The 18,596-nt window shown below is 42.4% G+C and overlaps 2 protein-coding genes across 2 annotated transcripts in view; both read left to right on the forward strand.

The window, feature by feature from the left end:
• LOC144671611 (uncharacterized) overlaps positions 1-18,596 on the forward strand; it is a 307,259-nt gene that overhangs the window by 43,685 nt on the left and 244,978 nt on the right. The gene's annotated exons all lie outside the window — the stretch shown is intronic.
• The window catches only part of LOC144671537 (sialic acid-binding Ig-like lectin 12), a 98,297-nt gene that overhangs the window by 31,280 nt on the left and 48,421 nt on the right, over positions 1-18,596 (forward strand). Inside the window, exon 4 of the mRNA XM_078533490.1 lies at positions 1,808-2,176. Within this exon, the coding sequence (XP_078389616.1) occupies positions 1,808-2,176 (369 nt within the window). The remainder of the gene's footprint in view (positions 1-1,807; positions 2,177-18,596) is intronic.

The following is an 18,596-nucleotide window of genomic DNA, read 5'->3' on the forward strand; positions in this document are numbered from 1 at the left end:
TAAAAACTAGAACTCTTACCTTTCCTTAGCTTAATCTACTATAAACTGGAGAAAAACACTTACCCACTACTCACCAATCAGCTCTCGCCTTTGTGCAGACATCACTTTTTGAAGCTTGCCCTCACTCGTGCTGGTTCTGACCTCTCTGCTGCTCTCTCGTGCTGTCTTGTGACGCCACTCTTGTTATTTATTTATTTATTTTGTAAAAATATACTTTATTCATAAAATATCTTCAATCACATTCCAAACCATTTCAAAAACAACATTACAAGGGTACAATCCAGGTTAAATTTTTACAAAATGTATCACCAGGTGCATCAGTACAAACAGTATTACAATCATTTACAGCCTTTCATTTTGATCTGTACAGCCCGAGGGGCTCTAAACAGTTCCCAGTCTCTCGGTGCGCTGTGGTAGAAAGGTCTTAGACAGCGACCCTTCCCCATTGCGCCTTTGCGGCAGCTGCCCCAAGCTTTAGTGCGTCCCTCAGCACGTAGTCCTGGACTTTGGATTGTGCCAGTCCGCAACAATCGGTCGGGGACAACTCTTTGTGCTGGAAGACCAACAAGTTTCGGGCAGACCAAAGCGCGTCTTTCACCGAGTTGATGATCCTCCAGCTGCAGTTGATGTTTGTCTCGGTGTGTGTCCCTGGGAACAGCCCGTAGAGCACAGAGTCCTGTGTCACAGAACTGCTCGGGATGAACCTCGACAGCAACCACTGCATCTCTCTCCAGACTTTCTTTGCAAAGGCACAATCCACAAGGAGGTGAACAACGGTCTCTTCCCCACCACAGCCACCTCGAGGGCAACGTGCAGAGGGGGTGAGCCTCCTGGCGTGTAGGAAGGATCTGACGGGGAGGGCCTTTCTCACCACCAGCCAAGCTACGTCTTGGTGCTTGTTGGAAAGTTCTGGCGATGAGGCATTCTGCCAAATGACTTTGACAGTCTGCTCGGGGAACCATCCCACAGGGTCCACCCTCTCCTTTTCCCTCAGGGCCTCTAGGACGTTACGTGTTGACCACTGCCTGATGGACTTGTGGTCAAAGGTGTTTTTCTGCATAAATTTTTCCACCAGGGACAGGTGGTACGGCACGGTCCAACTACTTGGAGCGTTCCGCGGCAGCGTGGCCAGACCCATCCTTCGCAACACTGGGGACAGGTAGAACCTCAGCACGTAGTGACACTTGGTGTTTGCGTACTGAGGGTCTACGCACCGCTTGATGCAGCCACACACAAAGGTGGCCATCAGTATGAGGGCGACGTTGGGCACGTTTTTTCCCCCTTTATCTAGAGGCTTGTACATCGCGTCCCTGCGGACACGATCCATTTTCGACCTCCAGATAAAGCGGAAGATGGCTCGAGTGATCGCCATCGCGCAGGAGTCTGGAATGGGCCAGACCTGCGCCACGTACAGCAACAGCGAGAGTACCTCACACCTGATGACCAGGTTCTTACCCGCAATGGAGAGGGAGCATCGCTCCCACATGCCCAGTTTCCTTTTCACCATAGCCACTCGCTCCTTCCAGTTTCTAACGCATGCCCGCCACTCTTGTTATTTTCAACAAGAACTGACCGCAGGACATTCTTCCAGACTGCTTCACCGTGATGCTAACTGCAGGACACTCTTCCCAGACAGCTTCACTGCGGTGCTGACTGCAGTCCCAGGCTGCTTCACTGGGATGCTGACTGCAAGACACTCTTCCCAGTGTGTCTGCATCCACTGTGCCCCAGTGACGGAGGGGGCGGGTATTGAGTCTAGTGGGTTTACAAACCATCCAGCGTTAAACATTGAGATTTCTCTCCCCAGCTGAACTGTCACAAGAGTGGAAAAGTAACACTCCACGAGAGGTGACAACGCAGGAAGGTTCGTGTGTACAGATTCCATGTCATCATAGTTATCCATCGTGTCTGGAAAACCAACCGCGAGTCGGGATCTGGTTTAGTACTGGGAAACACATTCATGGGGCTCCCATTGCCTTTCACCCCAAGGATCACAATCAAGAGTTACCACAGTTCCGCCATCGGACCTGGCTGTCTGGAGACCTGAAAGATGGCGACTGTTCCCTGATTATAAACAACGTCAGACGGGAAGATGCAGGACCTTATTTTTTCAGAATAGAATTTGACAGCAAGAATAGATACAACTACTACCCTGTAACCCAGCTTCACGTTTCTGGTAAGTGCTGTGTTATAATTACTCAACAATTCACGTTCAACACTCAATGGGAAATAACACAAACTGTGACATTTACATATTAACACAAAACACAGCTTATTATAACACACTGTCTGATTCTCAATAACCTGGTGATAGCTTCCATTCAGTCTGAAACCTCTAATAGTCACTTTAATATCAATGATTAAATACATTGACTGCGTCCATCAATGTTATCAGGTTATCCACTCCCATCGGCCTCTCTAATCCTGTTTAAAAGTCTTACAAATCGGAAAAAGGAAGACTCACATTTCTACAGCACCTTTCACCTCCTCGGGACGATCCAAATCCCTTCACAGACAATGAAGTACTTTAGAAGTGCAGTGACAGTTCTTATGTGGGAGCCACAGCAACTGATTTGTGCACAGCAAGCTCCCACAAACAGCAATGAGATAAATAACTGATCATCTGTTTTAGGTGCTGGTTTAAGGATCGTTTTGAACTGTTTCTATCCTGCCAGGGACATGATTAACATTAACTTTGGAACTCATTTTTGAGGAAGTGATGAGCCAATCCTGTCCAAGGTGTAAGCTGTTCCTTCACCCTCCCCCCATTATTGTCAATTCAATGGACTCAGGGTGAAGGTGTATTAAGCTCAGTGGCAGACTCTCCACCAAGCACAAAAATAGCAAAATACATTCTCTTACATAGAGATACACATCACATAGAATTACATGTAGTCTCAACAGCACACAAACAGGCCATATGGCCCATCTGCTCCGTGCCAGTGTTTCTGCTCCTCACGAGCCTCTTCCAACTCCCTCTTCACCTCACCGCATCACCATATTCTTCCTCCCTCATGTGTTTATTCGGCTTCCCCCTTAAATACATCAATACTATTCACCTCAACGACTCCCTGTGGGAGCGAGTTCCACATTCTCTGGGCAAAGAAGTTCCTCCTAAAATCCCCAGTGGATTTATTAGTGACTGTCATGCCAAGTACCTGTATGACTGTATGATAAATCTTTAAAAACATATTTTAAAACGCTACATTTGAAAGTAAATAAAACTGGAACTTAAGGTAACTCCCCAGAGTTACCAGACCATTTTGTGGATTAAACCAGTTTATCTCTTTAGAAGACAAAGCTACCTTTTCTGATATTGACTCATAGTGGGTTCAGCTAGGAGATAAATGAAACTTTATTGACACCTTCATTGTAAAAAGGCAAAATTTGTCTTCTGCAATCTAAAGGTTTAGGTCACCTAAAAAAAACACAGGTGGGAGGAGACTCCAGGCTGTTAATTAAATTACAACTCCTTATTTGGGACCATGACTCGACACTGATGTGAGGTCGCATGATACAGTGGGCGCCTAGGCTCCCTGCTACAAGATATAGTAGAAAATTGAAACTGCTTTTTAGAGCGATCTTCAGAGATGCAGCAGAATTCCATCAGGGAGAGAGAAGGTCTGACAGTTAAAACCATCAACTACTCCAGCCAGTTAAGCAACTAAGTAACTACTTACAAGAAACTAAGCATCTCTCTCTCCTCTAACTTTTCAATCTTTAAGCCTACCTGTGAAAACAACCTCTGGGCAGATCAGCTGTAGGAGATTTCATAACTACTGAGAAATTTCTGCATTCAGGAGATCATCACTTCAGCGAAAGTAACAACTTGACTACGAAATATCAAACCTGCACCGACATAGAGACCGATTTAAATTTCATCTTTATAACTACTGTTGGAGATTCAGCTGTATCTAGTTCCTGTGTGTGTGTGATAGTGTGGGTGAGTTGTGTGAGTGAGATGTCATGAATTTGTTAACCTCTGGGACAAGTGTGCAAGAAATAAACTAATCTTCTTAATTTTTAAATGCAAAAGCTTGCTGCTAGGTTATTTAAATTGACTGAAGCACTCTGAGGGTGAGAGACTACACACATCGAAAAAAAAAATCTGATCACAGGCAAAAAGATGTATCACTAAAACTTGTCTGTGACAGTGATGATTTTATATTGATGGCCCCAGTATTGGTCTCCCCAAAAGTGGAAACATTTTCTCTACATGTCTCATATAGAATCCCTTTTGTAATTTTAAAGACCTCTATCAGGTCACCCCTCAGCCTTCTCTTTTCAAGAGAAAAGAGGCCCAACCAGTTTTTCCTGATCATTGCAGTTTCTCAGTTCTGGGATCATCCTTGTAGAAGTGCTGTCCCTTGCAGGACTGTGATTTCTATTTGAGCTGATGTTTCATGTTATATTTCTCTAAAAGGATCCATTCTCTGTTAGATTTCAAAGATAAACCCACGATATTCCCTGCTGAAATTATTGCAGGAAAGCGTGTGGATGTAAGCTGCACCTTCAACACAACGTGCAATGGAAGATGGTTGGGCCTAGGACACTACCCTGGGGAACTCCTGCAGTGATGTCCTGGAACTGAGATGATTGTTCTCCAACAACCACAACCATCTTCCTTTGTGCTAGGTATGACTCCAACCAGCGGAGAGTTTCTCCCTGATTCCCAATGACTCCAGTTTTGCTTGGGCTCCTTGATGCCACACTCGGTCAAATGCTGCCTTGATGTCAAGGGCAGTCACTCTCACCTTACCTCTGAAACTGTTCTTTTGTCCATGATTGGACCAAGTCTGTTAATGAAGTCTGAACATAAGTGGTCTTGGCGGAATCCAAAATGAGCATCAATGAGCAGGTTTTTTCATAGTAAGTGCCGCTTGATAGAACTGTTGACGACACTTTCCATCACTTTGATGATGATCGAGAGTGGACTGATGGGACGCTAACTGGCCGGATTGTGTTTATCCTGTTCTTGTGGACATGACATATCTGGGCAATTTTCCACAATGCCAGTGTTTTAACTCAACTGGAACAACTTGGCTAGTGGTGCAGCTAGTTCTGGAGTCAAAGTCAAATTGCCAGGATGTTGTGAGGTCCCATAGCCTTTGCAGTATCCAGTGGCTTCAGCCGTTTCATATGACGTGGAGTGAATCGAACTGGCTGAAGACTAGCATCTGTGATGCTCGGGATCTCTGGAGGAGGCTGAGATAGATCATCCGCTTGGCACTTCTGGCTGAAGATGGTTGCAAATGCTTCAGCCTTGTCATTTGCACTGATGTGCTGGACTTCCCCATTATTGAGGGTGAGAGTATTTGTGGAACCTCCTCCCCTAGTTAGTTCTTTAATTGTCCACCGCCATTCATGACTGGATGTGGCAGGACTGCAGAGCTTTCATCTGATCCGTTGGTTGTTGGATCATTTAGCTCTGTCTATAACACGTTGCTTCTACTGTTTAGCGTGCAAGAAGTCCTGTGTGTTGCCTCAGCAGTTTGGCACCTCTGTTATATATGAATCCAGGCATGTAAATCTGACAATGCTATCAACGTCCTGGGAGTTACCACTGACCAGGTACTGAACTGGACCAGCCATACAAATACTGTGACTGCAAGAGCAGATCAGATGCTGGGAATCCTGCGGCGAGTAACTCACCTCCTGACTCCCAAAACCTGTCCACCATCTACAAATCACAAGTCAGGAGTATGATACTCTCCACTTGCCTGGAGGAGTGTGGCTCCAACAACACACAAGAAGCTTGACACCATCCAGGACAAAGCAGCCCGCTTGATTGGCACCCCATGCACAAACACTCACTCCCTCTACCACTGATGCACAGTGGCAGCAGTGTGTACCATCTACAAGATGCACTGCAGAAACTCACCAAGGCTCTTTCGACAGCACCTTCCAAACCCATGACCGCTACCATCTAGAAGGATAAGAGTAGCAGATAGATGGGAACACCACCACCTGGAAGTTCCCCTCCAAGCCACTCGCCATCCTGACTTGGAAATATATCGCCGTTCCTTCACTGTCGGTAGGTCAAAATCCTGGATCTCCCTCCCCAACAGCACTGTGGGTGTACCTACACCACAGGGACTGCAGCGGTTCAAGAGAAGGTGGTGGTGAACTGCCTTCAAGGACAATTAGGGATGGGCAATGAATTCTGGCCTAGCCAGTGATGCCCACATCCCATGAATGAATAAAAAAAACATAGATATGACACATAAATATACTTGTATAGACATTTCATATATAGACAGATATCACTTCACAAGTTCAGAATTACTACATGTACATCTGGGAACCATTCTAAAACTGTACCAGAGTCATTCATTGGCTGTTTTTACAGGGCAAGATTCCAATGAATGGAAAGCAGGGTTGCTTGGAGCTGGAATCTGTTTGAGTGTTGGACTGAGTGGATTCTTCATCTTCAAGTGTGTGAGAAAGTAAGCGTGAAGGTTTAGTTTGTTGCTTTTGAACATGTTTACTTTAACCTTCTCTCTTTGTAGAAAGAACTTGCATTTCTATAGCACCTTTCATGGCCCATAGCACTTAACAGCCAATGAAATGCTTTTCAAATGTTGTAGTGCAGCAACCAATTTGCGCACAGCAAGCTCCCACAAACAGCAAAGTAATAGTGACCTGAATTGTGATTTTTAAGTGATGTTGGTTGAAGGATAAATTTTGGCCTCAGGAGACTGGGGGAAACTCCCTCTGCTCTTCTCCCAAATAGTGGCTGTGGGATCTTTTGTAAGGACATTTGGTTTAATATCTCAGTTAAATAGCTCATCCAACAGTGCAGCCCTTGATCAATATCTGGGACTGTCAGATAAAGGCAAAATAGTGCAACTGTGGAAATCCAAAATAAAAACAGAAAATGCTGGCAAAGCTCAGCAGGTCTGGCAGCTTCTGTGAAGAGAGAAACTGAGTTAACGTTTCGAGTCTGTATGACTCTTCGTCAGAGCTATAGAGAGGTACAAATAAAATTAAAAATAAGGAAATATAAAAAAATTAAAGAAGGGATAAAAAAGGGTGAAAATAGAGGAAAGGAAATGCAAAATACTGCGGATGCTGGAAATCTGAAATAAAAACAGAAAATGCTGGAAAAGCTCAGCAGGTCTGAAAGCATCTGTGACATCAGCCTCTCCTCTATCTTCACCACTTTTTGATCCCTTTTAAAAAATGTATTATTATTTTTTACTTACTTATTTTTATTATTATTCATTTATTCATTGTTTTATCCCCTTTTCATCACCTTTTTAATACTTTTTCTATCCTTTTTCCCCAACCTCCCACACCCCACTCCCAAAGGGCCATCTGTTATTTTTTCCATGTTGTTCTTTCACAGAGTGCTTACCCTTGTTCTACCATTTGCACGTTCTGCTTTCTTACCTTTATGCCACTATCAGCGCTTTCTTTAGCCCTTACCACTACCATTAACACTCCGTTTGTCTTGTGTCCATGACATCTTTGTCAATCTCTCCATTGCCTCCACCTTCATTGCTGGCCTTCATCACATTTCTGCTTCTCTTTAGCTCTGAAGAAGAGTCATACGGACTCGAAACACTAACCCTGTCTTTCTCTCCACAGATGCTGTCAGACCTGCTGAGTTTTTCCAGCATTTTCTGTTTTTATATCTGGGACTGTCAGTCTGGACTATAAAATGCCTTGCGAAGTCCTGAGGTTGTGAAAGTGGCTACTTAAATGCAAACCTTTCTTTCTTCAGCGGATGGAATCTCTTTCCATTTTCCCTGTCTCATTCACTCTCTCCTTTCTCCACTGATGCTCTCTTTCTCATTCTCTCTTTCTCTCATCCTCTTACACATTGTCTAGTTTCTCACATTTTTTAAGGAGCGCTGAGCAATATCTGCTCCTTCAGAAGATTCACCTCAACACCTGGAGTGAGCAGTGAACTGAAGCTTGCTCAACGGCTGCTCAGCTTTACACAGAAATCACGTCACAGAGTCAGGACACAAAGGGTTAACAGTTTGCTTACAACACAACACTAAGGCCTTACGTTTCAATGAAAGGGTTTTCACAATTGTTCCCCAATTCCTGATTTGACTCACAGTGACACATCAACCCTTTCTAATTAAATACACAGATGGAGCAGCACAGGAAGAGGTCATTCAGCCCAAGCAAAGCGTGTGGGCAGTTACTTCCCAGGTGAGCAGTCAAACAGGTCCTGGGTAAGTAACAGAACGATTGGAATTCACTTCCACGACCAACACCGTCCTTTGTTGATGTTGTGACTTTATAAAGACAGATTCCAATGATTGATGCCTTTGAAAGATTTCTACTGATTGGGTGGGGGTTGGGGGGGAGGGCAGGGGGAGTCCAGAACAAGGGGGCAGAAACTTAAAATTCGAGCCAGGCCCTTCAAGGGTGATGTCAGGAAACACTTCTTCACGCAAAGGGAAGTGGAAATCTGGAACTTTGTCCCCAATATTCAAACCTAACACCAAATACAGATCATGTTAATTGTCACTCTGTCCATTTCTATTTCTATTACAGAAGAGAGGTGACGGGAAAGTTGAAATCAAATTGAACCATCGTGTTGATGATTATCGAGGTCCTGTTTATGGAAATTGTGATCTTGATTGGGCTTTGGAAAATCAGAAGATGAGTCACACACTGCAGGATACCCAGCCTCTGATCTGCTGCAGTAGCCTGGTTATTGATATGCCTGCTCCAGTCCTGTATCTGCAATGTTTTATACAGTCAATCCCAAACCCAGCAAAACTCAAACCCAACCTTGTTTGGCTGAAGGGAGACTTCAGAATCCAAAGAGAAAAGTTGAGGTAACGCAACAGTATTGTGATATGGGTAAAGACAAGCAGAGTGGGACAGGAAGGGGCAGAGAGTTTAACAAAAAATATACATTAACATATAAGTTCATTGCTGGGAATAGAAATAAAAAATGAAATTAAAGGTTCTTTATCTGAATGCATGAAGCATCTGCAATAAGATAGAAGGATTAATGGCACAAATAGAAGTAAACGATTTAAATCGAATCGCCATTACAGAAACATGGTTGCAAAGTGATCAAGGTTGGGAAATAAATATTCCAGGGCGCACAATATTTTAGAAAGACAGAAAAAATGGCAAAGGAGGTGGAGTAGCCCTGGTAGTAATGGATGATATGAGGACATTAGTGAGAAAGAATCTGACCTCTGAAGATCATGACTTGAATCAGTATGGGTAGAAATTAGGAATAGCAAGAGTCAGAAAACACTGGTGGAGTAGTTAATAGGCCCCGAACAGTAGTTATACCATTGGGCAGGGCATTAAACAAGGAATTATTGGAGACTGTAACAAAAGAAATGTAACAACTGTGTGTGTGTTTGGGGTTGGGGGGGGCGGGGCTTTAATCTTCATATAGACCAGGACAATCAAATTGGCAAGAATGGTCTAGAAGATGAGTTTGTAGAATGTTTTGTGACAGTTTCTTGGAGCAGCATGTAATGGAACCGACTAGGGATAAAGCTGTCTTACATCTAGTATTGTGGAATGAAGCAGGGTTGATTAGTAATGTCATAGTATAAGATCCACTGGGAAATAGTGAGCATAATACCATTCATTTCCATGTTAAATATGAAAGTGACATATTCCAATTGCAAACAAAAAGCTTAAACTGAAACAAAGCCAATTGCATGGGGATGAGGGGAAAACTGTCTAAGGTTAATTGGGTAGACTAAAAGGGAAGGAGGTATATAAACAGGGGGAAACATCTAAAGAGACAATTCAAAATGTTCAACAAAAATACAATCCATTGAAGAAGAAAATATCAGCAAGAAGGACCCATTCACAGTTCACTCAGGAAGATAAGGATAGTATTAGTTCAAAGAAAAGGCTTACAATGTTGCAAAAAACACTAGCAAGTCCGAGGATTGGGAGTGTTTTAGAAACTAGCAAAGGGCCATCAAGAAGTTGATAAAAAGGGAAAAAAATAGAGTATGAGAGTAAACTAGCCAGCAATATAAACACAAATTGTAAGATCTTTTAGAAGTATATAAAAAGGAAGAGAGTAGCTAAAGTAAACTTTGGTCCCTTAGAAGCAGAGACGAGAGAAATTATCATGGGGATTTGAGGAAATGGCAGAGGAATTTAACAAATATTTTGTGCCTGTCTTCACACTGGAAGGCACAAGTCCCATATCAGAAATAGACAGTAACCTAGGGGATAAAAAAGTGAAGGAATTAGGGAAATTAATATCAACAGAGATAAAGTATTGAAGAAACATAAGGGACTAAAATCTGACAAATCCCCAGGACCGGATGGCCTACACCCGAGGGTTCTTAAGTAGATAGCTGCAGAGATGGTGGATGGGCTGGCTATGAATTTCTAAAATTCCTTAGATTCAGGGACGGTCCCACTTGATTGGAAATTGGCAAATGTTACACCGCTTTTCAAAGAGGAAGGAAAGGGAAAACAGTGAACTATAGACAGTTAGTCTAACATCAGTTGTTGAGAAAATGCTGGAATCTGTTATTAAGGAAGTCTTAACAATGCACTTAGAAAAGCACAGTATGATTAGAACAAGTCAACATGGTTATACTAAAGGGAAACTCTGTCTGACAAATTTATTAGTGTTTTGAGGATGTCACTAGTAGGGTAGATAAAGGGGAACCAGTAGATGTAGTCTACTAGGACTTCCAAAAGGCGTTTGATAAGGTGCTGCCCAAAAGGTTAACAGGCAAAATAAAGGCTCATGGAGTTGGGGGTGATATATTAGCATGGATAGAGGATTGGCGAATGGATAGAAAACAAAGTGGGCATAAAAGGGGCATTTTCAAGCTGGCAGGCAGTGAATAATGGAATGCCACAAGGATCAATGCTGTGGCCTCAGCTACTTACAATCTATACTAATGACTTAGATGAAGACACAGAGAATAACATATCTAAGTTTGCTGTTGATAGCAAGCAAGTGGAAAGGTAAGCTGTGGGGAGGACACAGAGAGACTACAAAGAGATATAGACAGGTTAGGTGAGTGGGCAACAAGATGGCAGATGGAGTATAATGTAAGGAAGTATTCACTTTGGTTGTAAGAATAGAAAAGTAGAATATTTTTCCAGAGGTGAGGAACTTTTAAGTGTTGATGTTCAAAGAGACTTGTGTGTACTTGGAAAGGAACAGAGAAAGTTGCAGCAAGCAATGAGGAAGGCAAATGGCATGTTGGCCTTTATTGCAAAGGGAATGGAGAATAAGAATAAAGAAGCCTTGCTACAGTTGTACAGGGTTTTGGGGAGACTGCATTTGGAATACTGTGTGCATTTAAAAAATATATATACTTGCACTGGAGGCAGTGGAGTAAAGCTTCATTGAATTGGTCCCTGGGATGAGGGGGTTACCCTATAATGACAAGCTGAGTAAATTGGGCTTATATTCTTTGGAGTTTAGAAGATTGAGAGGTGATATACTTGAAACCTACAAAATTCTGAAGGGGATATATACGGTAGAGGCTCAGAGATTGTTTCCACTGTTCGGGGAATCTAAAACATGGGGCACAGTCCGATAATTTAGGACTAAGATGACGAGAAATTTCTTAAACACAAAGGGTGGTGATTCTTTGGAATTCTCTACCCCAGAGGGTTGTGGATGCTCCATCATTGCATACATTTAAGGCTGGGATAGACAGCTTTTTGGTCTCTCAGACAATTATGGGACATGGGGAGTGGGCAGGGAAGCTGGGATGAAGTTCAAGATCAGCCATGATTGTATTGAATTGTAGATTCAGGCTCGATAGGCCGTGTGGTCTACTCCTGCTCCTTTTTCTTAAGTTCTTAAGTTCATAATCAGTATCAATAATCAAACCCCATTCAATATCAATCATCAAACCCCGTTCAGTATCAATAATCAAACCCCTTTCAGTATCAATAATCAAACCCCGTTCAGTATTAATAATCAAAGCTCATTCAGTATCAATAATCAAGCCCCATTCAGTTTCAATAATCAAACCCCGTTCAGTATCAATAACCAAATCCCATTCAATATCAATATTCGAACCCGACACCGTTAAGTATGAATAATCAAACTCCGTTCAGTATCAATAATCATACCCCGCTCAGTATCAATAATCAAACCTCGTTCAGTATCAATAATCATACCCCGTTCAGTATCAATAATCAAACCCGACACTGTTCAGTATCAATAATTACCTTATCTATTATATGTGGAATTTTTAATTCAGATCAATAATACCAAACACAGATCACTCTGATTGTCACTCTGATCATTTCTGTTTCTACTACAGAAGAAAGATGAGGAGGATCTGGAAATGAAAACTAACCGCGGAGTCAGTTCTTATACAGATGATGATATTTACGAAAACTGTGATTTTGCTGAGGGTTCTGTTTATGGGAATGTATAAACTGAGTAAGAATGAGACACACGCGGTGTAGGGGAACAAGGAATGTGAGAATCATTTGAAACTTTCTACAAGTTTACCTTCCTAAAAAGCACAGGAACTCACCCCTAGAAACCATTTTAAACCTCGCGATACAATCTGATGGAATTTCTTCAGACTGATCTAGTCCAATGCTACGAAAGTGTAATAATTTTCAGAATATTTTTCTGGTTTATTGTAAAGTATATTTATGGGTGTGAGTATAGATGGGTCTGTGTGATTTAGTTACATTTGGAGTCAGGTCCTCGGCCCAACCATCTTCAGCTGCTTCATCAATGACCTTCCTTCCATCATAAGGTCTGTTATGCCCGATGCAGTTGGTAAAGCGGAGTTATTTAAAATTCCCATAAGGAAACCTTAAACAACTGTCATAACCTATAATTTTTAAGTGTTATGTTTCAGATGCGACTCTAAATGTAGGAATCAGACCACCAGTTCTTGAGGTTTTACATTCAACAAAATGAAACATTTCATTAATTTACACAGGTTAAAATATATGTACACATATATTACAATGATTACAATGATATTACAAAAATATTCTGAAAATTATTACACTTTCGTAGCATTGGACTAGATCAGTCTGAAGAAATTCCATCAGATTGTATCGCGAGGTTTAAAATGGTTTCTAGGGGTGAGTTCCTGTGCTTTTTAGGAAGGTAAACTTGTAGAAAGTTTCAAATGATTCTCAAATATACAAATTATTACTTTCATAACTTTTAACAAGTTCCCAAGCTAACCTCCAGTAAGGCAACAGCAACCCATAGGCTTAACCAGACACCAGGCAAAGCATTTTATGAATTCAAAATGAGGTTCTTTCACTTTGGTTGCTGTGGAGCTAGCTGGAGGCTTACAGCTGCCTTTTGATCTCACGTTGCCTCTGCTCTGTACACACGAAAACTACTGAAGTTATACCTACCACCAGTGATTGAATACAAATTCTCATTGTCTCACCAGCATCTTTGAACTTCACCTTTTAACAATGAAACCCCTTTCATAGTAACAATTTTATTAGTGATATAAACATATGGCTTGGCAGCTGCTAGAAAGGCGTCAGTTTTCACCCCCCTTCTTGAATGCTCTATTCAAAAAATGCAGATGCATGCTATCTCTCTTACATATCAAAACTAGTACATATCAAAGCACCCAGACTAGCTGGCTTTAAGCCAATTATGACATACCTGCAGACTAAACCTCTATTTTAAAAGAAAAATATTTTCCAAAATATTACATACATTAATAGCTTCATGACATCCCCCTCCTTATCAGAAAATGAACCGTCATAATTCTAAAAGATGGCATCATTTTAATAACACATCTCACACTATCTCTTATACTCATTACACTATTAAATTACCAGATGCAGGCATTAACATAACAATATATATATACATAAGTCCTTGGTATCAACATAAGTCACTCCAGTTCAGTGTCCAGGTTATTTTAAAATGTTCCAGTTTCCTTTAAGCTTCAAACCCTAGATAATGCATCTGCAAACAGATTTTCTCTTCCAGCAATACGTATAATACGTAGATTAAATGGTTGTAATAATAGACTCCAACTGAAAGGCCTTGTACTTTTGTCTCGAAATTTGTCGAAAAACTTCAAAGGGTTATGCTCTGTATAAACAATTGTTTCTGATGAATTGTTTGCAACATAAATGTCAAAATCTTGCAATGTTAACACCAAACTCAAAGTCTCTTCTTCGATCGTTGAATATCTTCTCCGTGGTACATTCAGCTTCCTTGAAAAATACCCGATTGGTTTTCAATTCCATTGTCATCTTCTTGTAACAGTACAGCCCCAATGCTTATATCGCTTGTGTCAACGGCCAACTTGAATTGCTTGGCATAATGTTCCGATGGTGGGGGAGTCCAGAACCTGGGTCACAGTCTGAGGATACGTTGTTGACCATTTAGGACTGAGATGAGGAGAAATTTCTTCACCCAGAGAGTGGTGAGCCTGTAGAATTCGTTACCACAGAAAGTAGTTGAGGCCAAAACATTGTATGTATTCAAGAAGGAGTTAGATATAGGTCTTGGGGCGAAAGGGATCAAAGGATATGGGGAGAAAGCGGGAGCAGGCTATTGAGTTGGATGATCAGCCATGATCATAATGAATGGCAGAGCAGGCTCGAAGGGCTGAATGGCCTCCTCCTGCTCCTAGTTTCTATGTTTCTTTAATTGGGTACTGCCAACACTGGTGTCATAGTCAATACAGTTTTCAAACTATCGAATGACTTCTGACACACCAGTGTCCATTGAAACTTCTTGTCCTTTTTTAATAGTTCAGTCAGTGGAGCAACTGCTTGGCTAAAGTTTGGTACAAATTTCCGGTAATACCCACTCATGCCCAGAAATCTCAAAACTTCTCGTTTTGTTGTAGGCACTGGGAAATCCATGATAGCCTTGACTTTCACATCTCTCGGAGCCACCTTACCATATCCAATGGTATGGCCTAGATACGTAACTTGCGCTTTTGCAAATTCACTTTAAGCCAAGTTCATCACCAAATTATCTTCTTGTAGTCGAGTAAATAATCCTTCCAGATGCTGTAAATGCTTCTCCCATGCCTGACTGAAAACAATTAGATCAATAAAAACCACACAATTGCTTTGACCCACAATTACTTTCAGTCTTTGAAACATCGCAGGTGCATTCTTCATACCAAATGGCAGTGACTTTAAACTGATATAGTCCACTTGGCGTTACGAAAACCGATATTTCCTTTGCTCTTTTTGACAATGGTACCTGCCAATATCCTTTTAGCAAGTCAATCTTTGTGATAAATTTCGATTGTCCCACTTTCTCAATGCAATCCTCTAACCGTGGTATAGGATAGAAGTTCGCTTTTGTCACCGCATTCACCTTTTGATAGTCCACACACAGTCTTTGTGTTCCATACAGTTTCGGTACCAGTACAATAGGCGAACTCCAGTTACTGCAACTAGACTCAATGATATCATTTTGAAGCATGAAATCAATTTCTTTTTGTACTTGTGATAACTTTGCCGGATTTAATCCAAAAGGTTGTTGCCTCACTGAAGATGATACTTTGATACATACATCATGTAAAGCTAAATATGTCTTTCCCAACTTGTTTCCACAAGTAGGTTTGTGTGACTGCAATAGCTTTTCCAAATCACTTTGACACTTGCTTGGAAGGTAACTCAATATATCATTTAAATTTTCAAGCACCCCCTCAATATCCAATTTGATTGGAGGAAAATCAGTTTCAGAGTCCTGTACTTCTACCTTTTTCTCAACATCCACCATCACTAACATCTCTTTTTGTTCCTCTTCCCTGTCAAAGTACTTTTAAAGCATATTTACATGACACACCCTCTGTTTCTTTCTTCTATTTGGAGGATTTATTAAATAATTTACTTCACTCAATTTCTTTTCAATCCTGTAAGGCCCACTAAATCTTACATTTAATGAATCCCTTAATACTGGTGACAAAAATAATACTTTCTCTTCAGAAACAAAACTGCGAATTTTAGCTTTCTTATCTGCTTTCACTTTCCTCACTTGCTGTAAGATCTTAAAATGTTCCCTAGCCAACCCACCAATTTCTCATGAATTAATTTCAGTAGTCCCCTTACCTCATGACCATAAACTAGTTCAAAAGGGCTGAAACCAGTCGATGCATTTGCTTTTATCTTAGTGTTTAACTGACTGCCACTTCTCTTCAAGGAATGCCTACCTTGAAGAAGCAATGCTCTTCTCTCCGACAGGATTTCTGTCTCTCTCTTTTGCCTTGTTCACCTTCATTGCTTTCCATTTCTCTCCTGGTGTTTGACAAGGTGTTTACTAAAACTTGCTTTCACAGCCATATTTCTTTCCTCAGTGACTGTCTCCGTCTCCAACTTACCCCACGTGGATTTCAACTGAAGTTCCATCCCTCATGTTTCGAACCCATCCAGGATTGCAGGTATCTCCGGGACATACAACACTCCTCGGGCTGCTGTTCTCGTCGCATCCTGAGATCCACACTCAGTGCCATGCGCTGCCATATAAACACACTCGACCTCTCCCTCCAGCAGCACCGACGCACCCTATTTCTAAGCTGCACGTGCCCCCAGGTTCATTTTATTCCTCGTCTCATCCGACGCCTCAACAAGAAACTTTGTCTCTTTCTTTCAGGTGCAAAGGAACGCAAGCTCCAACAACTCATCGACACCAATGCCAATCCAGGACCCTCCACCCCTGCCCGTTCCCCTGTCCCCATGCCGTCTTCCAATCCCAGCCCTGGCTATGTATTCACCATACCCCCTGACCTTCCCCTGTCTGACGCTGAACGTTCAGTGCTCAGCAAAGGACTCAGTTTCATGCCCTTGCGCCCTCATCTCAATGAATTTCAGGCTCGGCATGATACTGAACTCTTCTTCCGCCGCCTTCGTCTCCGTGCTCACTTCTTTGGGCAGGAGTCCTCTTCCCGTTCAACAGATCCTTTTACCTGCCCCCAACCGCCTCCTCCACCATGGACGTCCAATCCCATTACACCTCCATCCCCCACCAGGATGGTCTGAAGGCTCTCCGCTTCCTCGAACAGAGGCCCGAACAATCCCCATCCACCACTACTCTCCCCCATCTGGCTGAACTTGTTCCCTCACTGAACAATTTTTCCTTAAACTCCTCTCACTTTCTCCAAATAAAAGGTGTGGCTATGGGTAACCACATGGGCCCCAGTTATGCCTGTCTGTTTATGGGGTATGTGGAACATTCCTTGTTCCAGTCCTACTCCGGCCCCCTCCCACAACTCTTTCTCCGGTACATCGATGATTGCTTCAGTGCTGCTTCATGCTCTTGTCTGGACCTGGAAAAATTCATTAATTTTGCTTCCAATTTCCACCCCTCCATCATTTTCACATGGTTCATCTCTGACACTTCCCTTCCTTGACCTCTCTGTCTCAATTTCTGGTGATAGACTGTCCACCAATATTCATTACAAGCCTACCGACTCCCACAGCTACCTCGACTACAGCTCCTCACACCCCGCTTCCTGTAAGGACTCCGCCATCTGTGGTCTACTCCTCCATCACCTCCTACACCTCAACCCCCTCCCACGGCACCTTCCCATGCGACCGCAGAAGGTGCAACACCTGCCCCTTTACTTCCCTTCTCCTCATTGTTCAAGGCCCCAAACACTCCTTTCAAGTGAAGCAGCATTTCACTTGCACTTCCCTCAATTTAGTCTACTGCATTCGCTGCTCCCAATGCGGTTTCCTCTACATTGGAGAGACCAAGCGCAGACTGGGTGACCGCTTTGCGGACGCAGACCTCCCTGTCGCTTGCCATTTCAACAGTCCAACCCGCTCTCATGCCCACATGTCTGTCCTTGGCCTGCTGCAATGTTGCAGTGAAGCTTAATGCAAACTGGAGGAACAGCACCTCATCTTCCGACTAGGCACTTTACAGCCTTCCGGACTGAATATTGAGTTCAACAATTTTAGATCATGACCTCTCTCTTCCATCCCCACCCCCTTTCCGATCCCCCCTTTTTTCCAATAATTTATATAGATTTTTCTTTTCCCACCTATTTCCATTATTTTTAAATGCATTTCCATCCATTGTTTTACCTCTACCTTTTAGCCTATTTCAATCCCTTCCCCTCACCCCACCCCCATTAGGACTATCTGTACCTTGCTCGTCCTGCTTTCTACCCTTAATGTCACCTATTAGCACACTCCTTAGATAATATCACCACCTTCAACACCTCTTTGCCCTTTTGTCTATGGCATCTTTTGGCTATCTCCACCTATCATTGGCCCTCTATCCAGCTCTACCTGTCCCACCCTCCTTAAACCAGCTTATATTTCACCTCTTTTCTATTTTTCCTTAGTTCTGTTGAAGAGTCATACGGACTCGAAACATTAACTGTGTTCCTCTCCGCAGATGCTGTCAGGCCTGCTGAGTTTTTCCAGGTATTTTTATTTTTGTGATGCATTAGGAGTGTCTCTGCTAGCAAATATCAAAAATGGAATTTCTGTATCCTAATCAAGAGCATAATCAAGACAGTATGCTCTTATCATAGTCTAATGCCACCTTTCCTAAGCTCCTTGTGGCTCCTGATAACTTAAATTGTTTTATCCCCAATATGTTCATTATTTCCTGAAATTTGACCCCTGACCTGATTGTATTTCCTTACGTTAACCATATCTTGTAAAAGTTTAATTAACTCTTTCAC

Source organism: Cetorhinus maximus, chromosome 33 (assembly GCF_964194155.1).
Source record: "Cetorhinus maximus chromosome 33, sCetMax3.hap1.1, whole genome shotgun sequence".
In the NCBI taxonomy this organism is placed as follows: Eukaryota; Metazoa; Chordata; class Chondrichthyes; order Lamniformes; family Cetorhinidae; genus Cetorhinus; species Cetorhinus maximus.